Here is a 24,301-nt window from a genome sequence, read left to right as displayed (position 1 = left end):
CCTCCCACCTCAGCCTCCTGGGTAGCTGGGATCAAAGATTTATTTATGCTTCCTACAAATGCCCCAGGGAAATTGGGAAGGTCCCAAAGGCTGAATTTGACTGGTTTTGTTTTGGATGTCTATTTATCACTGATAAGTTATATGGCCTTGGTTAAGTCACAAAACTTTCTACTACTCTGTAAAATAAGGTTGTGGGCATATGCCTAGCCTTTAGGGCTGTATGATTAAACTAAATTTCAAGTTTAAGCTTTTAGTTCACTGTCGTTACTAATATTCACAAAAAAAATTTTTTTATTTTGTCTCTTCAACAGAGACAAAATAAAAAATGAATCTGTTATTATTAAACTATTATCACATTTTCTGGTTAAAAGAAAACCCCTACATACAATCTACGATAGAGAATTAGAGGATTTTCAGACTGAAAAGACAGAATCATGTCTGGTCTGGCTCTGGCTCCTTTTATTCTTTCCTTATTCCAGAAGAAATCAGATAAGAAAAATGTGCCACGTGGCAAAAACAGAAATTTAATGGACATAAAGCATGCTTGCAAAAACATCATTTGACATTGGGTGTCAAGAAACTTCTGCCGAGTCATTTACTAGTCAATTTCCTTATGTTACACATGTTCATTAAGAAAAAGAGAAGTAAGTAGTGCATGGCCCTGAGAAAACGGCAGAACTGCAATTTGTAACTGCCCTTGGAGTGGGAGAGGTCGACATTACGCTTGGAAAATGTGCCAGCAGCAGCGATAGTTAGCCAACAAATCCAGCCCCTCGTGAATGAAGTGAAGACCTGGCTAAAATGTTCACTCAATCGTCCGGATCACAAGCTGCCACAGTCCCTTCGTGTCCAGGGAAATGCAACTTCAGAGTGGAACTGGCAGCAGCTGGATGCTGATGTGCACGCGTGCAGCTGCACCCGGCAGAGGGCTGTCAGGACCTCGGGCTCTGAGGAAGCAATTCCCCACATGCAAGCAAGAGACTCAAAAATGAGCAGAAACAGGGTTTTTCTGGAGGAATACAGAGCCAATTCATTAAGAAACATTTATGTCTGCAGAGCCTGAGAAGCCAGTGTAGAGGGTGCTACAGGCTTGGTGCTTTCCTGACCGGGTGGTGACAACTTGAAGGAAATGGATTAATGTGCTGCTGGCAACTGAGCCCCGGACTTCCTTGATTCTGCAAAAATTCCACAATCCCTCGCTCCTATGGCACAGAAGTAGAGAACGAAAAGACCCAACAGACTGAGAAGTCACAGTGGCCTCGTAGCCGCCCTCTTGAGAGCTGTGAGAGGGAACAGCTTCCTTCATTTTCAACATGCAGGGCAGCCTCCTGGTCTTGGTGCAGTGTCAGGAAGGGAGAGAATGTAGGTGTGATGACGACACATTCCCCACTGGCCCAGAGGAGGCATCAAGTTTACATGAAAATAAGTGCTGTCTCCCTTGTATCTGTCTCTGAAATCTGAGATCTCTTTCCAAGGCACTGCCTTCACAGAGACACCAAACTACTCAACATTAACAGGGAAGATGCTCAGGTTTAATGACTAAAACTGGTGTGTATGTTTTTTTTTAAAATTATTATTATTATTATTATACTTTAAGTTCTAGGGTACATGGGCATAACGTGCAGGTTTGTTACATATGTATACTTGTGCCATGTTGGTGTGCTGCACCCATCAACTCGTCAGCACCCATCAACTTGTCATTTACATCAGGTATAACTCCCAATGCAATCCCTCCTCCCTACCCCCTCCCCATGATAGGCCCCGGTGTGTGATGTTCCCCTTCCCGAGTCCAAGTGATCTCATTGTTCAGTTCCCACCTATGAGTGAGAACATGCAGTGTTTGGTTTTCTCTTCTTGTGATAGTTTGCTAAGAATGATGGTTTCCAGCTGCATCCATGTCCCTACAAGGACGCAAACTCATCCTTTTTTATGGCTGCATAGTATTCCATGGTGTATATGTGCCACATTTTCTTAATCCAGTCTGTCACTGATGGACATTTGGGTTGATTCCAAGTCTTTGCTATTGTGAATAGTGCCCCAATAAACATACGTGTGCATGTGTCTTTATAGCAGCATGATTTATAATCCTTTGGGTATATACCCAGTAATGGGATGGCTGGGTCACATGGTACATCTAGTTGTAGATCCTTGAGGAATCGCCATACTGTTTTTCATAATGGTTGAACTAGTTGACAATCCCACCAACAGTGTACAAGTGTTCCTATTTCTCCACATCCTCTCCAGCACCTGTTGTTTCCTGACTTTTGAATGATTGTCATTCTAACTGGTGTGAGATGGTATCTCATTGTGGTTCTGATTTGTATTTCTCTGATGGCGAGTGATGATGAGCATTTTTTCATGTGTCTGTTGGCTGTATGAATGTCTTCTTTTGAGAAATGTCTGTTCATATTGTTTGCCCACTTTTTGATGGGGTTGTTTGTTTTTTTCTTGTAAATTTGTTTGAGTTCTTTGTAGGTTCTGGATATTAGCCCTTTGTCAGATGAGTAGATTGCAAAAATTTTCTCCCATTCTGTAGGTTGCCTGTTCACTCTGATGGTAGTTTCTTTTGCTGTACAGAAGCTCTTTAGTTTAATTAGATCCCATTTGTCAATTTTGGCTTTTGCTGCCATTGCTTTTGGTGTTTCAGACATGAAGTCCTTGCCCATGCCTATGTCCTGAATGGTACTACCTAGGTTTTCTTCTAGGGTTTTTATGGTATTAGGTCTAACATTTAAGTCTCTAATCCATCTTGAATTAATTTTCGTATAAGGAATAAGGAAAGGATCCAGTTTCAGCTTTCTACTTATGGCTAGCCAATTTTCCCAGCACCATTTATTAAATAGGGAATCCTTTCCCCATTTCTTGTTTTTGTCAGGTTTGTCAAAGATCAGATGTCTGTAGATGTGTGGTATTATTTCTGAGGACTCTGTTCTGTTCCATTGGTCTATATCTCTGTTTTGGTACCAGTACCATGCTGTTTTGGTTACTGTAGCCTTGTAGTATAGTTTGAAGTCAGGTAGCGTGACGCCTCCAGCTTTGTTCTTTTGACTTAGGATTGTCTTGGCAATGCGGGCTCTTTTTTGGTTCCATATGAACTTTAAAGCCGTTTTTTCCAATTCTGTGAAGAAACTCATTGGTAGCTTGATGGGGATGGCATTGAATCTATAAATAACCTTGGGCAGTATGGCCATTTTCACGATATTGATTCTTCCTATCCATGAAAATGGTATGTTCTTCCATTTGTTTGTGTCCTCTTTGATTTCACTGAGCAGTGGTTTGTAGTTCTCCTTGAAGAGGTTCTTTACATCCCTTGTAAGTTGGATTCCTAGGTATTTTATTCTCTTGGAAGCAATTGTGAATGGAAGTTCATTCATTATTTGGTTCTCTGTTTGTCTGTTACTGGTGTATAAGAATGCTTGTGATTTTTGCACATTAATTTTGTATACTGAGACTTTGCTGAAGTTGCTTATCAGCTTAAGGAGATTTTGGGCTGAGACGATGGGGTTTTCTAAATATACAATCATGTCATCTGCAAACAGGGACAATTGACTTCTTCTTTTCCTAACTGAATACCCTTGATTTCTTTCTCTTGCCTGATTGCCCTAGCCAGAACTTCCAACACTATGTTGAATAGCAGTGGTGAGAGAGGGCATCCCTGTCTTGTGCCAGTTTTCAAAGGGAATTTTTCCAGTTTTTGCCCATTCAGTATGATATTGGCTGTGGGTTTGTCATAAATAGCTCTTATTATTTTGAGGTACGTTCCATCAATAGCGAATTTATTGAGCGTTTTTAGTATGAAGGGCTGTTGAATTTTGTCAAAGGCCTTTTCTGCATCTATTGAGATAATCATGTGGTTCTTGTCTTTGGTTCTGTTTATATGCTGGATTACGTTTATTGATTTGTGAATGTTGAACCAGCCTTGCATCCCAGGGATGAAGCCCACTTGATCATGATGGATAAGCTTTTTGATGTGCTGCTGAATCCGGTTTGCCAGTATTTTATTGAGGACTTTTGTATCAATGTTCATCAGGGATACTGCTCTAAAATTCTCTTTTTTGTGTGTGTCTCTGCCAGGCTTTGGTATCAGGATGATGTTGGCCTCATAAAATGAGTTAGGGAGGATTCCCTGTTTTTCTATTGATTGGAATAGTTTCAGAAGGAATGGTACCAGCTCTTCCTTGTACCTCTGGTAGAATTCAGCTGTGAATCCATCTGGTTCTGGACTTTTTTCGGTTGATAGGCTATTAATTATTGCCTCAATTTCAGAGCCTGCTATTGGTCTATTCAGGGATTCAACTTCTTCCTGGTTTAGTCTTGGAAGAGTGTAACTGTCCAGGAAATTATCCATTTCTTCTAGATTTTCTAGTTGATTTGTGTAGAGGTGTTTATAGTATTCTCTGATGGTAGTTTGTATTTCTGTGGGGTTGGTGGTGATATCCCCTTTATCATTTTTTATTGTGTCTATTTGATTCTTCTCTCTTTTCTTCTTTATTAGTCTTGCTAGCGGTCTGTCAATTTTGTTGATCTTTTCAAAAAACCAACTCCTGGATTCACTGATTTTTTGGGCAGTTTTTTGTGTCTCCATCTCCTTCAGTTCTGCTCTGATCTTAGTTATTTCTTGCCTTCTGCTAGCTTTTGAATGTGTTTGCTCTTGCTTCTCTAGTTCTTTTAATTGTGATGTTAGAGTGTCAATTTTAGATCTTTCCAGCTTTCTCTTGTGGGCATTTAGTGCTATAAATTTCCCTCTACACATTGCTTTAAATGTGTCCCAGAGATTCTGGTATGTTGTATCTTTGTTCTCTTTGGTTTCAAGAACATCTTTATTTCTGCCTTCATTTCGTTATGTACCCAGTAGTGATTCAGGAGCAGGTTGTTCAGTTTCCATGCAGTTGAGTGGTTTTGATTGAGTTTCTTAGTCCTGAGTTCTAGTTTGATTGCACTGTGGTCTGAGAGACAGTTTGTTATAATTTCTGTTCTTGTACATTTGCTGAGGAGTGCTTTACTTGCAATTAATTATGTGGTCAATTTTGGAATAAGTGCAGTGTGGTGCTGAGAAGAATGTATATTCTGTTGATTTGGGGTGGAGAGTTCTATAGATGTCTATTAGGTCTGCTTGCTGCAGAGATGAGTTCAATTCCTGGATATCCTTGTTAACTTTCTGTCTCTTTGATCTGTCTAATGTTGACAGTGGGGTGTTGAAGTCTCCCATTATTATTGTATGGGAGTCTAAGTCTCTTTGTAAGTCTCTAAGGACTTGCTTTATGAATCTGGGTGCTCCTGTATTGGGTGCATATATATTTAGGATAGTTAGCTCTTCCTGTTGAATTGATCCCTTTACCATTATATAATGGCCTTCTTTGTCTCTTTTGATCTTTGATGGTTTAAAGTCTGTTTTATCAGAGACTAGGATTGCAACCCCTGCTTTTTTTTGTTCTCCATTTGCTTGGTAGATCTTCCTCCATCCCTTTATTTTGAGCCTATTTATGTCTCTGCATGTGAGATGTGTCTCCTGAATACAGCAGACTGATGGGTCTTGACTCTTTATCCAGTTTGCCAGTCTGTATCTTTTAATTGGAGTTTTTAGTCCATTTACTTTTAAGGCTAATATTGTTATGTGTGAACTTGATCCTGCCATTATGATATTAAGTGGTTATTTTGCTCGTCAGTTGGTGCAGTTTCTTCCTGGCCTCAATGGTCTTTACATTTTGGCATGTTTTTGCAATGGCTGGTACCGGATTTTCCTTTCCATGTTTAGTGCTTCCTTCAGGGTCTCTTGTAAGGCAGGCCTGGTGGTGACAAAATCTCTAAGCATTTGCTTATCTGTAAAGGATTTTATTTCTCCTTCGCTTATGAAACTTAGTTTGGCTGGATATGAAATTCTGGGTTTAAAATTCTTTTCTTTAAGAACGTTGAATATTGGCCCCCACTCTCTTCTGGCTTGTAGAGTTTCTGCAGAGAGATCTGCTGTTAGTCTGATGGGCTTCCCTTTGTGGGTAACCCGACCTTTCTCTCTGGCTGCCCTTAAGATTTTTTCCTTCATTTCAACTTTGGTGAATCTGGCAATTATGTGTCTTGGAGTTGCTCTTGTCGAGGAGTATCTTTGTGGCGTTCTCTGTATTTCCTGAATTTGAATGTTGGTCTGCCCTACTAGCTTGGGGAAGTTCTCCTGGATGATATCCTGAAGAGTGTTTTCCAACTTGATTCCATTTTCTCCCTCACTTTCAGGCACCCTAATCAGACGTAGATTTGGTCTTTTTACATAATCCCATACTTCTTGCAGGCTTTGTTCATTTCTTTTTCTTCTTTTTTCTTTTGGTTTCTCTTCTCGCTTCATTTCATTCATTTGATCCTCAATCGCTGATACTCTTTCTTCCAGTTGATCGAGTCGGTTACTGAAGCTTGTGCATTTGTCACGTATTTCTCATGTCATGGTTTTCATCTCTGTCATTTCGTTTATGCCTGTCTCTGCCTTAATTATTCTAGCTATCAATTCTTCCACTCTTTTTTCAAGATTTTTAGTTTCTTTGTGCTGGGTACGTAATTCCTCCTTTAGCTCTGAGAAGTTTGATGGACTGAAACCTTCTTCTCTCATTTCGTCAAAGTCATTCTCCGTCCAGCTTTGATCCATTGCTGGCAGTGAGCTGCGCTCCTTTGCAGGGGGAGATGTGCTCTTATTTTTTGAATTTCCAGCTTTTCTGCCCTGCTTTTTCCCCATCTTTGTGGTTTTTTCTGCCTCTGGTCTTTGATGATGGTGACGTACTGATGAGGTTTTGGTGTAGGTGTCCTTCCTGTTTGATAGTTTTCCTTCTAACAGTCAGGACCCTCAGCTGTAGGTCTGTTGGAGATTGCTTGAGGTCCACTCCAGACCCCATTTGCCTTGGTATCAGCAGCAGAGGCTGCAGAAGATAGAATATTGCTGAACAGCGAGTGTACCTGTCTGATTCTTACTTTGGAAGCTTCCTCTCAGGGGTGTACTCCACCGTGTGAGGTGTGGGGTGTCAGTCTGCCCGTAGTAGGGGATGTCTCCCAGTTAGGCTACTCAGGGGTCAGGGACCCACTTGAGCAGGCAGTCTGTCTGTTCTCAGATCTCAACCTCCGTGTTGGGGGATCCACTGCTCTCTTCAAAGCTGTCAGACAGAGTCGTTTGTGTCTGCATAGGTTTTTGCTGCTTTTATTGTTGTTGTTGTTGTTGTTTAGCTGTGCCCTGTCCCCAGAGGTGGAGTCTACAGAGACAGGCAGGTTTCCTTGAGCTGCTGTGAGCTCCACCCAGTTCAAGCTTCCCAGTGGCTTTGTTTACCTACTTAAGCCTCAGTAATGGCGGGCGCCCCTCCCCCAGCCTCGCTGCTGCCTTGAGTTTAGATCACCGACAGCTGTGCTGGCAATGAGGGAGGCTCCGTGGCAGTGGGACCCTCCCGGCCAGGTGTGGGATATAATCTCCTTGTGTGCCCCTTTGCTTAAAGCGCAGTATTGGGGTGGGAGGTACCCGATTTTCCAGGTGCTGTGTGTCTCAGTTCCCTTGGCTAGCAAAAGGAATTCCCTTCCCCCTTGCGCTTCCCAGGTGAGGGGATGCCTTGCCCTGCTTCAGCTCTCGCTGGTCGGGCTGCAGCAGCTGACCAGCACCGATTGTCCGGCACTCCCTAGTGAGATGAACCCAGTACCTCTGTTGAAAATGCAGAAATCACTGGTCTTCTGTGTCGCTCGTGCTGGGAGTTGGAGACTGGAGCTGTTCCTATTTGGCCATCTTGCTCCGCCCCTGACCCACTTTTCATGTATGTTGAATATACACCCCAATGCTACATTGTCATAAAGTTAAGATATAATCAGAAGTGATATTTGTGTATAAATATGCATATATAATTATGTGGGGTTATCTTTTTAAAGGCCAAGACAATCCCAGACTTACATGAAGGTTTACATCTTTGCAGGCAAGTTAAGGGAAAACAGCTTTAATGGACTTGACCCTTTCCTTGGGGTTAATGTGGATGCCAATCAAAAGCAAAAATAAATTTGTAGGAATCATAAGTTCCTACAGTATGTGTCTCTATAAGGATATTATATGACCCCAAGGAACCTTTGAAAGAAGATACATTTTTAGTGCATATGCCTTTAAGAAGAGAAGCCCCTCTAATTATGGCGTCTTATTGGATAAGGTAGTGGCATATCCTTCTACATTCACTACATTTTAAATTAGTCCTGAGCAGAAATTCAAGGGTAAGGCTCATCAGACTTGTGTGTTTTGGGTATTTTTTCCTCCACACAATTAATACAGATGTGCCAATCTTTCATTTTGTAAATATCATCTGAAATGTTTTTTCACTGAGTCATGTTCTTAAAGAAAGAACATTACCAGCCATAGGGAACAGAAGACATAGGTACAAGCCGCTAATACACTTGTGAAGCAACATTCTCTCTACTGTGTATTTCAAAAGTGACTATACGAAAGCACATATTTAAAGAGGCTATTTCATGACTTATTAAAAAAATATCACGACAGTTTTTCTGTTTTCTGTTAACCAGAATTAAGTGAAATATCCGTATTATATACTGATATCTATTTAACCTATGTAACTTTATTTCAGGGGATCATAATTTACTTCTTATTATTTGTAGTTAATGTTACCATTTCAAATAGTATTTTAGAGTAGTTTGGCATTTCCAGATTCCTCCAGGAAATGTATTATCCATATACGGATACAATGTACAAGGAGTTTATATTTCCTCCAAAATAATCCTTTTTTTTTTTTGGCATCCACATTAATCCCAAGGAAAGGATCTAGTTCACTAAAGCTGTTTGTCCCCAAGTTTTGATATTTTGCAGTTAGTAGAGTTTTGCAAATTAATGGATATTCAGAACAGTTTTTCAAGAGATGGAATATCTATATTGCTTACTACATATAAAGAGCTACATTTGTATTTGCTGAAGGAAGAAATCAGTGAAACAATGATCAGTCACAGACTTGCAGAGTTGAAAGTGGCCATAGAGAACATTCTGTTCAACCTTTTGCTGGAAGGCTGAAATACCTTCTAAAGGTTCTCATGGCTGGCCATGGAGCCTGAATATAGAGATAGAATCCTTTATTTCATCTTTCAATTGAACATGAAAGAAAAAAACAAATTATTTCTCAACTCAGTCATTTATTATCTTATTTCTTAGATGTATCCTGCTTAAAAAGTAGGGCAGAAAACAACAAAAAAGACAACAAAAAAATCTTGACAAGTAAGCGTTGTTAGTGTAAGAAAGAGCATTGCTCTCACTCATAAGTGGGAACTGAACGATGAGAACATATGGACACATCGGGGGACAACACACACTGGGGCCTGTGGGGGGCTGGGGGGAGGGAGAGCATCAAGAAGAACAGTTGATGGGTGCTGGGCATAATACCTGAGGGATGGGCTGATCTGTGCAGCAAACCACCATGGCTTACGTTTCCCTAGGTAATACACCTGCACATCCTGCACATGTACCCCAGAACTCAAAATAAAAGTTGATGAAAAAAAAGAACATTGCATAGTAATACAAAATACGTGTGCATGTGAGCACGAGACCATGCCCATTACTTAAACCCAGAGTTCACACTCACGACATTCTCAAATAGATGGTGTTTCTGCAGTACCTGTGTTTGTAGAGGTAAAATGCAAACCCTGATAAAATTAGAGCAAAGAAAGGAACCAGAATGGCAGCCGCCACAGAGCCACTGCTGGTGCCGTAGTAATGATTCGAAGAGTCTTGATCTGGGTTTAAGGGATCTGGAAGATAAAGGAAATATTTAATTTGTTGTTACTGTACTCTACTTAAAGAAATAAGTCTGATACATTTTATAAATGGGTATGAACTTTACAAGAAGCAGATGGAGTTATCATTTCACAGGAAACCAACTAATATTCTTTTCTAAAGATTTTAATATCCACTTAATGACCAAGACAAAAAACTGACTATTTCCTACCAATCATGGAGAATACTATGAAAGAGTCCCAACATTTAAAATGTGAGAAAGGCAAAAGGGTCACTTTACATCCTGACTTTTGTTTATAGTTATAGGTATTTTCACAAAAACTAACTGAAGACATTTATATATTTTTTCTATATTCAGAGGTCAGTAATATTTGCTGTTTTTTTCTGTCTTAAGGCCAGACTCGGCAAAATATGTCATTGAAATTATGTAACTATCCCAGTTACGCATACAAATGGCATTGAATTCTTCATATGTGAATAGGATGGTGCTATCTGATCTGCCTTTACTTTAGGTAGATTATGAAATTCACATCAGCATTTAGAAATACTCAAAAAAATTATAGTTCAACGTCACAATGCAAGTTTCCATGAAGACACAAAATAATGTTAAAATACAACTTTTTAAATTAATTATTTTTTCTTTCTTTTTTTTTTTTTTTGAGACAGAGTCTCACCCTGTCACCCAGGCTGGAGTGCAGTGGAGCCATCTCAGCTCATGGCAACCTCCGTCTCCCAGGGTTCAAGTGATTCTCCTGCCTCAGCCTTCCAAGTAGCTGGGATGACAGGTGCCCGCCACCATGCCTGGCTATTTTTTGTATTTTTAGTAGAGATGGGGCTTCACCATGTTGGCCAGACTAGTCTCGAACTCCTGACTTCAAATGATCCACCCGCCTCGGCCTCCAAAAGTGCTGGGATTACAGGCCTAAGCCACTGCATCTGGCCTAAGATATACCTTTTATCCATTAGAAAGGAAGGCAAAAGTAAATACTTAACGTATCTTGAAGGTGATAGAATCATCCATTCTATAATACACGACTATGGAGTGTCTCATTGCATGGCACTGAGAGGAAAGCATTAAAAATTCAAATCCACAAACGTTTATTAAGCAACAGTTGCCAAAGAAGAAAACAAGTTCTTGAAGAGTGTACTAACAAAATATAATTTTGAGATGGATTTGGCCTAATTGCATGGAGTCACTTAATGCAGGTGTGCAATGAATTATGATTGGCGCCATCTCAATATAACAGAATTGTTGAGAAGAAGCTGACCTGGTTTTCATATTTCCAGAATTTATAAAATGTCAAATTCAAAGAGATATTGCTTTATTTATTGTTTATAAACCAGAAATGCAAAAAATCAATCAAATATTAAAAATCTTTAAATCACTATTTGTATCAACATTCTTTAATTTTCATATAAAAACTTTCAAATGACATTATTTGCCATTTGCTTCAATCAATGTAGGATTACGACTGCCTACAATATTAACGTCCAATAGGAACATATTTTGGAATAATGTTGGCTTTTTACAACTACATATCTTTTTGAGATCTGTTCCATCATCATGCACGAGGAAAATGCCAGACATCTGCTCTCTTGCAATCTGAGCACCCAGGTTATGGACGTGCAGTGAGTGAAGCCAACTGGGTGTTCCCACCCCAGGCACTGTATTGGAAGTGAGGGATGCAAAACATTCTGTGATGGTTTAAAATTTGTTCCATGGCTGAAGGGGTTCTAGAACCCTGGGGAACAATGTAAGTGTGTGTGTGTGTGTGTGTGTGTGTGTGTGTGTGCGCGCGCGCACATTGAGGGTGGTTCCAGCAGCAGCAGTGGTGACAGCAGTGATGTCCGGTGACCAGGGGTGGTGCTGTCCAACAGAGAGCAGTGGTGCCCTACTCAGATGGCACCAACTTCATGGGTTGGTTGTGAAAATCATATATTAGTACTTATCTCAAGGGCTTACAACAATGCCTGGCACAGGGGGAATGTTCACTCGGACTCATAGTCACAAAAATATAAGCTTCCTGAAGCCAGGGTTTTTGTTTTGTTTTCTTTGGTTTGGTTTGGTTTGGTTAGCTTTCCTCTTGAATCCTCAGAACCTGAAATAAAAGCTAGAATACAGTATGTGCTCAATATATATTTGCGAAATTAAAAAAAAGTTTTGTCTTTATAGCATTTCAGCACCCAAATATGTTTTAGTTTCCATTATGTTGCCATACATTGATCTCCAAGTTTCTGTAATTCTGGGACTCTCTGCCTCATTCTTATAAATGTGTATTTTACTTACATTAACCACAGTTACTTTCTTTTACCTGAAAACAAAGCTACATACTTTTATCCATAATAGATACCAAAATTCAAATAATAAAATGCTGGAAAATCTACATGTCACAAGACACCTCACATGAAAACAAAGAACACCACATAAGGAGGTGTTTGTGAATTACATAACCAAACTTACTGTGACATTATTACATGTCTGCAGCTCCTGGTTAATTTCAGTTACTTACCCTTGTTTTAATAATCTGAAGGTTAATATACACACATAGTGCTAATTAAAATGGCATTAAGGGGTATGAAAACAAATAATATAAAGGAAAATTAAAATAATCATTCCTTGCCCTACGAGGCAGTTCCTCTTTAGAGTTGAGGGTTTTAAAAATTGTCCTTCCAACAATGTACTCTTAATATATGTGATTATTTTTCTCTTTTCTCATTTTAATAATTGGTGAGATTATTTGCATGTTGCGTATGTGGCTTTTTAGCCTTAACAGTATATTTCTGAGGCTCTTCCATTGGCATATATGAATCAGATTTAATTTTTTAAGGTGTGTAGTATTCTACTGATTAGACATAACAACATTTATTTAGCCAGTCTACTGTCCAGGGACATTTAGGGTGTTTCTAGTATCTTCTATAATGCTGCAATGACATCTTTTGCCTCTATCTACGGATTAGCAGGAGTCTACATTATATAGGACAAATCTTCAGAAGTAGAATTATTGACGAACAGAATTTGTGCCTTTTAGTGTTGCTACATCCTACCTAATTGCTCTGTAAAGAGGCACTGAAATTTCATTCAACCATTATCCTACGAAGGTCTTTACAATAACACATGGACAGCTGTGTGTAATCCCTCTGCTACCCTCCTTTCCCTCCTCCTCCCGCTCCCTGTTTTCCCCTTTCCCTCTTCCTCCCGCTCCCTGTTTTCCCCTTTCCCTCCTCCTCCCGCACCGTTTTCCCCTTTCCCTCCTCCTACCACTCCGTTTTCCCCTTTCCCTCCTCCTCCCGCTCCCTGTTTTCCCCTTTCCCTCCTCCTCCCGCTCCCTGTTTTCCCCTTTCCCTCCTCCTCCCGCTCCGTTTTCCCCTTTCCCCTTTCCCTCCTCCTCCGCTTCCTGTTTTCCCCTTTCCCCCCTCCTCCCGCTCCGTTTTCCTCTTTCCCCCCCCTCCCGCTCCCTGTTTTCCCCCTCCCCCTTTCCCTCCTCCTCCCGCTCCCTGTTTTCCCCTTTCCCTCCTCCTCCCACTCCCTGTTTTCCCCTTTCCCTCCTCCTTCCGCACCCTGTTTTTCCCCTTTCCCTCCTCCTCCCGCTCCCTGTTTTCCCTTCCCTCCTCCTCCCCCTCCATTTTCCCCTTTCCCTCTTCCTCCCGCTCCCTGTTTTCCCCCTTTCCCTCCTCCTCCCGCTCCCTGTTTTCCCCTTTCCCTCCTCCTCCCGCTCCGTTTTCCCCTTTCCCTCCTCCTCCCGCTCCCTGTTTTCCCCCTTTTCCTCCTCCTCCCGCTTCCTGTTTTCCCCTTTCCTCCTCCTCCCATGCCGTTTTCCCCTTTCCCTCCTCCTCCCGCTCCTGTTTTTTCCCCTTTCCCTCCTCCTCCCGCTCCCTGTTTTCCCCTTTCCCTCCTCCTCCCTCCTCCTCCCGCTCCCCGTTTTCCCCTTCCCTCCTCCTCCTCCCGCTCCGTTTTCCCCTTTCCCTCCTCCCCCGCTCCCTGTTTTCCCCCTTTTCCTCCTCCTCCTCCCGCTCCCCTTTTCCCCCCTTTTCCTCCTCCTCCCGCTCCGTTTTCCCCCTTCCCTCCTCCTCCTCCCGCCCCGTTTTTTCCCCCTTTCCCTCCTCCTTCCGCACCGTTTTCCCCCCTTTCCCTCCTCCTCCCCCGCTCCCTGTTTTCCCCTTTCCCTCCTCCTCCCGCTCCCCGTTTTCCCCTTTCCCTCCTCCTCCTGCTCCCCGTTTTCCCCTTTCCCTCCTCCTCCCGCTCCCCGTTTTCCCCTTTTCCTCCTCCTCCCGCTCCCGTTTTCCCCTTTCCCTCCTCCTCCCGCTCCCTGTTTTCCCCTTTCCCTCCTCCTCCCGCTCCCTGTTTTCCCCTTTCCCTCCTCCTCCCGCTCCGTTTTCCCCTTTCCCTCCTCCTTCTGCACCGTTTTCCCCTTTCTCTCCTCCTCCCACTCCCTGTTTTCCCCTTTCCCTCCTCCTCCCGCTCCGTTTTCCCCTTCCCTCCTCCTCCTCCCCCTCCATTTTCCCCTTTCCCTCCTCCTCCCGCTCCCTGTTTTCCCCTTTCCCTCCTCCTCCCGCTCCCTGTTTTCCCCTTTCCCTCCTCCTCCCGCTCCCTGTTTTCCCCTTTCCCTCCTCCTCCCCCTCCGTTTTCCCCTTTCCCTCCTCCTCCCGCTCCCTGTTTTCCCCTTTCCCTCCTCCTCCCGCTCCGTTTTCCCCTTTCCCTCCTCCTCCCACCTCCCGCTCCGTTTTCCCCTTTCCCTCCTCCTCCCGCACCCTGTTTTCCCCCTTTCCCTCCTCCTCCCGCTCCCTGTTTTCCCCTTTCCCTTTCCCTCCTCCTCAGGCTTCCTGTTTTCCCCCCCTTTCCCCCTCCTCCCGCTCCGTTTTCCCCTTTCCCTCCTCCTCCCGCTCTGTTTTCCCCTTTCCCTCCTCCTCCCGCTCCCTGTTTTCCCCTTTCCCTCCTCCTCCCGCTCCCTGTTTTCCCCTTTCCCTCCTCCTCTCTCATCACCCTCCTTCCACGTGTTATTATTGGTTCCACCACTGTTGTGCAACTGTTGCTGCTGCTACTATGGTGATAAATCAAACACAGTATTTAGGTATTTAAAATTTACATTTCTTTACTGAAGAAGGAGGGTGATAAGCTAGGTCATTCAATTTTCTAAAGCTCATTCTTGAAACAAATGCACATCCAGTCACGCAACACTTCACGTGGGGGATACATTCTGAGAAATGCCTCGTGAGGCCATTTTGCGGCTGTGTGAGCCTCAGAGTGCACTCACACACCTAGATGGTGTTGCCTACTGCACACCTAGGCTACAGGTACAGCCAGTGGCTCCTACGTGAGTAACGCCGTGCACTATGACATTATGGCAGCCATGGTGTCACCAGGTGTTAAGAATTTTTCAGCTTCTTTAAAATCTTATGTGGTCACTGGTGTGTACGAGATCTTTTGTTGACCAAAATGTCATTATGCGATGCGTGACTGTCCTATATAATTCATCCACTTAAGCTGAACACACAGTCCAAGGCTTTCTCAGTGTATTCATAGGGTGGTGCAATCATCACCACGGTCTCACTTAGAAGACTGGTGTCCTTCCAAAAGAATCTCAGTATCTCTTAGCTTTATTCTTCCTCCACCTTCATCGCAACCTTTAGCCCTAGACAACCACTAATCGTCCATCTCTATGGATTTGCCTGTCATGGACATTTCCTGTAATGGATTCATGTACCATTTGGCCTTTTTAATCTGGCTTCCTTCATTTAGCATGATGTTTTCAAGGTCCATCCATGTTGTAGCATTCATCAATACTTTATTCTTCTTCAGTGCTAATATTCCACTGTGTGGCTATACTACATATTGTTTATCCATTCATCCATTGATAGACATTTTAGTTGTATGAACATTTGGGTTATTATAAATAATGCTGCTCTAAGCATTCATGTACAAGTTTTGTGTGACATATATTTTCAGTTCTTTCGGCTACACATATAGGAGTGGAATTGCTGGAGCTTACAGTAACAACTATTTGATGAACTGCTAGAGTGTTTTCCAGAGCAGCTGTATCATTTCATGTTTCCCGAGCAAAGCATGACAGTTCCAGTTCCTCTGCCTCCTTGCCACCCTTTGCTATTTGGCTTTCCGATCACAATCATCCTTGTGGACGTGAAGTGATATCCCAGTGTGGTTTTGATTTGCACTTCCCTAATAATGATTATAATCAACATATTTTCATGGGCTTATTGCCATTTGCATGTCTTTAGAGACATATCTATTCAAATCTTTTGTCAATTTCTTATTTAGGTTATTTGCCTCTGTATTTTTCAGCCGTAAGAGTTCTTTGTATATTCTGGATACAAATCACTTATCAGGTACACAATTTTATGTATTTTCTCTCATTCTTTGTGTGTATGCTAGGGTTGGGTCACTCAATCTTAATGGGGAAATCAATTTATTGTTGAGTTTCTTACACAAGTTTTTGCATTAAAGTTGTCTTTCAAGTTAATTTTATTTTAGTATCCACTTAATGACAATCACATTTTTTGGTTTATCTACTGACTAGAGAAAATTAGGAGGTTGCTTATTTTTATCCTAAAAAATAGATACTTGCCATCATTCTTAAATGAATGGTTGTTGCTGCAGAATTACTTAAACACAAACTTCTCTAATTAGTTGGGGGGGGACTTATGAGTCAAATTATTTTGTAAAGTAAATTTCTTTTTCCTGACAATAAGTTCATCATCACATGAGAATACAAATTCCTTGTTGAAGCAAGCTGTTACTTTGTTAGATTAAAAAGAAACGGGGTAATGCAAATACAATTAGTAATAGCAAACTGATAGTTCAGGTCAAGTTCATTGGATCAGTAAACTTAGACATCTACGCAGCATCTTGTACAGCTCACTGGGGTGTCCTTAAACAAAATTACTAGAGCGTGTGCTACATAGAGAAAGGAGGACAAATGACTCCGGGATTTGGCTTAGAGCAAGAGAAAAAACATTACCCATCATTAGTGTTGGTCTAATGCGTTTATTCTATTTCATTACCTCAAAATAATATCACCCAATTTAAAATATAATCTCAGCCATGGCCAACATTATAATGCTCTTCTATTTAATAATACTGTAGTTTGAATAGTGGAAGTAAAGTATTTTATGATTAATTACCCTTCTTTTTTTCTTTTTGCTTTTCTACAGGCTAGTAGACATTTTTTTCATTCAGCACTTTGATAAAAGTCTTACAAAATAACTTCATCGTGGTAATCATCACAAAATTGTATACTCACATTCTTCCAAAAGGTGGCTCTGGTAGCAAAGCCTATATGGTAATTATCTTCTTTATAAAATAATGTGTGAATAGTATCAATGCATTAGACCAACACTATGTCTGGCATATTTATTGCATTATTTCTGGCTTTGTGTTTGTCTATTTTGCTATTCAAAATACTTTTTTTTCATTCAGCTGTAAAATACGTTAGTCTCCCCCATTATTTTTGTTTAGGTTTCTTTTAGAGTTATCTTTTCCATTTCTTCTTAGAAAAATCACTGGAAAGCCGAACTGATAATTTGCTTTAAAAAATATCCTAAGTGCAACTTACCTTGCCTTTCTAGCTTAAATTTTCCAAAGTCTTTTCCATGAATGTCACCTTGAAAGGTAAATCCTCCCCTTTCAAGTCCAGATGATACCTGATATATAGGAAAGAAAAGAAATAAAAAGGTATACAAAGGGATGAATAATATCTTCTTTTAATATATCTTTTAATATAACTGTTACATCTCATATTTAGATACTACTGGTTAAATATTTTATTTCTGCCACTCCTTTCGGTGATACATTTATAGTTAAAGATCAGACACCAACACAGAAGTGAACTTCACCTAACATATGTAAATGCTCACAATCCCATTTTGATCTCGAAAATGATAGTAAATTTTACAGTATATCCATATGGTAACTACACTTTCTAAGGGAAGACAAACATGAATTAAGAAACAATCTACATTATGTCAAACTCGCTGTGTGTCCCAGCTACTGGGCAGGGTACATCACGTGAGGCTGTCTACCCTTAAGTCAGACAGTGAATTAGAACACAAACAAATGGTTAACTTGCAAAGAAGGGTGTTAAGGTGGACGTCTTAAATCTCTCTATTTATCTGGCAATGATTTCTTTTAGAATGAGCAGCATGGTTATCAAGTGGTCTTAGAAAATTTCTGGTGGTACCACTCATGATATAATGTAGCAGTAACATCCCAGACCCTGAATTTCAGGTCTTGCTCTGCCCTCAACTGCAACCACCCCTTTAAGGATGGCCAATTTATTTCTTACTTCTTAGACCTGGTTTCTTCCCTTATTAAATGAAGGAATAAAATGACCACTCTGTCAACAAGAGGGACGGCTGAGTTTTCAAGGGGCAGACACAAGACAGCTCTACTCAGAAGCCTCCAATCCGTAGCCCTCGCCTCTGCACAGAGAGATATTAGAAAGCCTGTGCTTCGTCACAGACCTTACACATGTACTTACGTAACCATCTAGTCCCCAGTTGTCATTTTCAAACTTGCTTACAAAAATATCTGCCGGACCTTTAATTTGAAAAGTCTTTAGGAGTAAGTGGGCCTCCTCCTTCTTGTAAACGCCTGTGAAAAGATCAGCAGGTCAGGCTTACCTTGGAGAAAGTTAGCAATTCAGCCCTTTCATCCATTTGACGTGGAATGTGGTACAGAGATGAAAATATCATAGATAATAGAAAATATCATAGATAATATCATAGATAATAGAAAAATAGATAAAAGAAATTGTATTTTTATTTGTGAATTTTAGCCTCGGAGCTTCTTTGTTCCCCTGAAAATCTTCCTACATCCTTGTCTATCTTGAATAGGTATAATCCACTCCACTAAGTTCAAAACCCTTATTCCACAGAAAGAATAATTAATAACATATTTGATTTTGCTAATTAAAAAATCTCTCTCTAAAATACAATAAAAATACATCACAGAATTAATGTAAGAATGAAAAAGATAATACACATACAGTGCTTAAAATACTGTTTGCCATATAAATCAAGGCTGTTTTTATTAATTGTGTGATGACTTTAAAAATCTCATGATGAGCACATGAGTTAAGAAAAAAAGGATTAAAAAATAAAGTTTGGAGACATGCATTATCTGTATATGAATCTCAGATTCTTGACTTAATATGGGCATAATTTTGAGCAAATCAGTTCACTTTTCTGTACTGGTTTTGTAATCTTTAAAATGATAAAATAGTACCAACCTCTCATGGCTAGGGAGAGGCTCCAATGAGTTACAGTATATGCAAAGCCAACGGAACATTAATAATTAATACTTACTAGATCACCTCTCTGTGAAAAGAGAGCAGGTCTATTTCCGCTCACACCATGCATTTAGTGAATTCGGGACCTACCTGTCAACTTCAGCTCCACTTGCGAGGCTTCACTGAAGGTGGCATTCACCTTACTGCTTGTTGCATTGAACCAGTCAACAGTTAGAGTGGCGGGTTGCCTTTTCCCTAAATATTCATAATATCCCTTCCACACTGAATTGACGAAAAAGACATCTGAAGGAACTGTGGGAAGGGGGGAAACAGATGAATGTCAGCACACACACAGACAATAAATTCAGACATTATTAAACATAGAAGGCATAAAACTGCTTAGTGAGCGATCACAGATGAGGGCAGTGATGAAGACAAGGGGAGCCTAGTGCATCGCTGTTCACAGCATGTGCAAAACTCAAAAGAAGCAGGTGCGAAGATTATTATGGTATGCAAGTAGACATTGTGTTTTATTATTATTATTAGAAGCCAAAGTATACCTATTTTAACAGCCCTTCCAAGGTCATGGGGTATGGTGAATTGGGACTTCTAATGTTAGTTTAGTTTTGACTGTGCTTAGTAAGAAATATGTTTACCTGACCCATGAAATCACTACTGATATTTCAATAATATCCAAGTCTACTCTTTGAAAGACTTGGAAGGCTCAGAAGAACTGATATATATCATTCGACAGCAATGCCCTGTCTTGAAAAAGCTTACATATCCCAGCACTGACTGCACTGGATATTCCAGCACCACAGGGACTGAGGAAGACAAAGCCCTTTCATTTCAGAGTCTTTATTTTGTAAGTAGAGTCAGTCTCTCTCATTCACACTCTTCTGCTCTTCTTTAATCTCTTTGTGTAAAATATTCCAAAAGTAAGAAAAGACGGGCTCAATAATTTCAAATTTTTCTTTCATATATGTCTTTTAAATTCAGTAATAAAAGACAGTCTTTTTAAAGCATAGAATTCATCGACAGGAAAACTCTCAAAGATTATTGAGATATTTCCTCTTGCTTTCACTGCTTAAGAAAAAAAAAAACCTTTTTCATGTGTTTGTTTAAAAATGTGTATTAAAATCCTGCCATTTTCACAGATAAACATGAATTGCAGTGTATAAATCCACATGATAATTCCAATGTTCCTCTTTGTTTTCTGCCTTATGATGTGCATGAATTATTTAATTAGACAAGATTCATGATAAGCATAATTGGTCAAAACACATTGCTTGAGTTGCTAGGTGGAAACGAAGATTCGTGTCTCCTTAACCTACTTTTTAGAAAGTCGATTTACAGTTGCAAATAATGAGGACAAAAGTATATTGTGCCTATACCTATGCTTATCTTTTCAGCCCAGTTGGCCACTTTCTTGTTTTCCTAGGCGGGCTAAACCTATAAAACTTGGCCTAGCAAGAGAAGGGTTAAAGAAGAACAGAAGATAATAGCTTCCTTTGGCCTGGAGTAGACCCCACTTTCTCATAATAATAGTGATAAGAAAATAAGTTAAAAACTCATATATCCACACAAGTATCTAACACATTTGCTTACAAATCACTGAGTTTAGACACATCTACTTAGCCATTGCCAGCACCACAGAGACCCCCATTTTAATCAGCAACTCCAAAATAACTTTATTTTCCATTACTAAAATAGCCTTTGAAGTACATAAAAATGTTTTCCCTAATTAGAAGTTATATGCTCTTCTGAAGTTACTAAACCACTTGTCCAAGCATTCACTTAAGGTAATCCTGTTGAAGTTTCACAGGAATGGGCCAGGCTTGGCTGGGTAGGGTAAGATACAACCAATGTCTTAGAAGTGGCTTCTGTGTATTAAAATATGACCACGAGTCATGTGGTAGAGGTCATCTTTCTGGGTCTTTATAATTTCACTTGTTAGTGGCAGCCTGCAGTATAATGCAGAAGCCACATAGCTGAGACGTACTAGAATGTACCACATTGATGAAGAATCACATTCTATTAGCACTTCCAAGAGCATAAGAAAAGGAATATTGATAATAATGTTTGCACCTACAAAAGGAGTGTATAGAGATTTCAGTATCTTAAACACAAAATAAGCAAATAAAAGAAACAAAACACACACACAACAATAATAACAAAAAGAGACTGTGCTTTCTTCCATTGAAGAAAATGTTGCCTGGATAAAAAGCTTTGACTTCTGTATGTGATTTTTAGGTAATATTTAAATAAAATAGTCTAGAAAGATTTAAAAATATTTTATACTCTTTATTATGCAGATTGGAGAAATTCCTTTAGTCATATTGGCACATTTTTATTTGTCTAAGAATTGTGTGTAACACAGCATCCTGACAATAGCATTACAAATACTCTTTCCATGTTTGATTCTAAAATAGAGCTTATGCCCCCCCAAAAATGTGTTAAAACCTGAATAAAGAAAGTACTAGTCAAGTGACCTTATATATTTACAAAGGATTTCTCTTTCTGATAAAACAACAACAACAACAAAATACCCAACTTAATATAATTTGGGATTAATTTTGTTATTTAAATATAATTTAAATTTAAAACACAGAACACGCCAGATGATTTTGTATAGTGAAAACTTTCCTCGGGAAATAGGACAAAACACAGATAGAACATGCCAGATGATTTTGTATAGTGAAAACTTTCCTCGGGAAATAAGACTGCATTTTTGCAATTTGCTACATAATGCATTTGGCAAAAGGCACCACATACAACAAAAAACTATAATTAACATCTTAGAAGGCAAAGGATGCCTGAATGAATGGAGATACTTGGAAAAAATCGGGCTCCATATTTGAACTGTTTGCATTAACAACTTACGCTGTAAAAATGCCTCATTGATAATGAGCTTCCTCATTTGGAGGAAAAAAATCGCAACCCTCTTTATAAGGCTCTCCATTATACCACATGGAATGATCAGTGTTTTCATTTCTCCCTGCCAAACGCCGAAGGCACGTTTGAATGAAACAGTGTGTGATAACACCAAAGGTTTTCTTTTTAAGTGAAGTAATGTTATTTCATTAACAAACCATTGTTGTGAAATAAACAGAATTCCATGTAGGCTTAGTGTTTTAAATAATTGAAACATTAACTTTGTCATGGACTAACGGATTCGGAAATTTAAATGTTGAGAATTGTTTCACTGTGCAGAGTAGAGAACAAATCACTTTATTTGATTGAAATCTATAACTGTTCTGGTATACAAACCTGGAGTTTTAGTAACTGTTTCATTAACTTCTCTCACTCCTTTACCTACAAGTAAAAAGACAAATTATCATTTTTTAAAAAAACATTTTTGAGTAAGTTTGAAAAAATGTCAAATTGAAGCAATTTTCCTTCTCCAGATTTTTTAAATGTACAAAATATGAATACTTATATACATATACATCTTAAACCCACGTCTTTACAGCAGAATATTCTTGGTGTTTGTGGGAAAGTAGAGTTTAAGGATGAAAAATCAATGTACATCTATCTACGCATATTTCCATTGAAAGTGCTACAACAGAGAGCCTTGCAAAGAAGGGTGGCGTCTATGACATTTCTCATATCCTCCTTGGAATACCCTGCCACATACGAAATAACCAAATAACCATGATGTTCTAGTCCCTCTTGATTGTCTAATACCCTACCCAAATCAATGAATTTATACATTACTATTGAAAAATTCAAAATTATTTCCATTACAGAATGTTCATTTTGGTCGATCAAGTTAGATTTAAATAATAATTTCTTAGCCTTCACAGTTTTATATCAAACTATGAATCACCATTTTAAAAGTTTTCATTCTTCTATTTCTAACAGGGAAGGCCAAGGGAAACAAAAGTCTCTCTAAAATCCCTAATATGAGAACTATAAATAGGCTCCAGGAAATGAAACCTAAAGTCACTGACTTTCTCACATTCCGTCATTTTTGGTTTATGCTGTTTAGACTCCATGGATTTATAAATTACATACAGGGGAGAGCCTGAAAGTTTAGCTATCATCAAAGCTGACCCAGGATGATTATTCTTACTTGTAAACACACAAATTGGTAATTAATGGATCGTTTCTATGTGAATTGCTTTTGTAATTTTACAAAGCAGAACCAAGGTCAGGGACACGTAAACTTAGGTTTTACCACAAACAGCATGTGGTCTTAAAAATAACCACATATATATTCTCGGATACTTGGTGATATTTATGCATTTTCATCTCTAAGAACTACTTTTCCTGAAAATATACCGAGTATTATTTTCCTTTTAATTCAGAATGCTTTTCTTCAACCAAATAGCTTTTCTTTTTTGGCTTAAAATAATCCAGTGATTGTATTATGTACTAATTGCATACTAATTGTACTATACATCCGCTTAGCTCTGCCACCATTGCATCAAACACTGAGGATACACACGTTCATGCACACAGCTCACGCACATGAAGCAGGACTGAGGCAGGTGGCGATGCTGCAGCCTCAAGCTCTTACTTATGGGTTTCTCACATGGACACTAGCCTGATGGGCAGCCGATCCTTTCCCTTGCTCTTTGGAAAAGTATGCCACTCCTTGATCAATAACTTACTTTTACACACAGGCGACTTTCCTGTCCATTTCATGTCTGCTTTACAGGTTCTGTGCTCAGATCCACCTGCGAGGAAAAAGCCTGGATGGCAAGTGTACACTAAGGTGTAGCCAAAAGTAGGAAGATCGATGGCTCTCACGTCTGCATGCGCTGGGGTTTCTGGCTGTCTGCAGGCATGAGCTGAAACAATATTAGGAAACATTGAGACTTTGTTTACTGTGAAGTCAGCACATGTGTCTAGAGAAATGAATAGACCAAAACAGTTTGGAAATTGTTATGCAGTCAGCCTTACATATATATTACATATATATATATATATATGTCATGTTTTTGGTAGAGATGAAGTCTTGCTATATTGTCCAGTCTGTGCTAGAACTCTTGACCTCAAGCTATTCTCCTGTGTTGACCTCCCAAAGTACCAGGATTACAGGCATGAGCCACTACACCCATCCTATGTATATTTATACATAGGTAATTATGCACAAGGATTTAGAGTAGACATCATAGCTTTGAAATAAAAAAACACTTCTGCTATACTACTAAAATAAATATGTTAAAGATCCCTAAAAGCCCAGCCTTACAAATTATACAGACTGGTGAATATTTAGATATGCCTGGATTTTGTTCTGGTGGAAACTAGCAAATTTATTATTCAATTTCATTAACAATTTTGGTAAAAATTTCATGTGTATTTAGAAACTTAATATAAT

General features: G+C 39.7%; 1 protein-coding gene across 1 annotated transcript in view; it reads right to left on the bottom strand.

The window, feature by feature from the left end:
* CSMD1 (CUB and Sushi multiple domains 1) overlaps nucleotides 1–24,301 on the bottom strand; it is a 2,074,981-nt gene that overhangs the window by 3,740 nt on the left and 2,046,940 nt on the right. The window contains exons 64-69 of the mRNA XM_033177634.1: nucleotides 23,592–23,771; nucleotides 22,246–22,290; nucleotides 19,126–19,287; nucleotides 18,226–18,338; nucleotides 17,302–17,389; nucleotides 9,615–9,747 (exon numbers count right to left, since the gene is read on the bottom strand). Coding sequence (XP_033033525.1) covers nucleotides 9,615–9,747; nucleotides 17,302–17,389; nucleotides 18,226–18,338; nucleotides 19,126–19,287; nucleotides 22,246–22,290; nucleotides 23,592–23,771 — 721 coding nt within the window. The remainder of the gene's footprint in view (nucleotides 1–9,614; nucleotides 9,748–17,301; nucleotides 17,390–18,225; nucleotides 18,339–19,125; nucleotides 19,288–22,245; nucleotides 22,291–23,591; nucleotides 23,772–24,301) is intronic.

The sequence above is a fragment of the Trachypithecus francoisi genome, unplaced genomic scaffold, assembly GCF_009764315.1.
Source record: "Trachypithecus francoisi isolate TF-2019V2 unplaced genomic scaffold, Tfra_2.0 Contig01558, whole genome shotgun sequence".
Lineage (NCBI taxonomy): Eukaryota > Metazoa > Chordata > Mammalia > Primates > Cercopithecidae > Trachypithecus > Trachypithecus francoisi.
The sequence above is the reverse complement of the archived record's forward strand: the minus strand, read 5'-3'. Positions and strand labels throughout refer to the sequence as shown.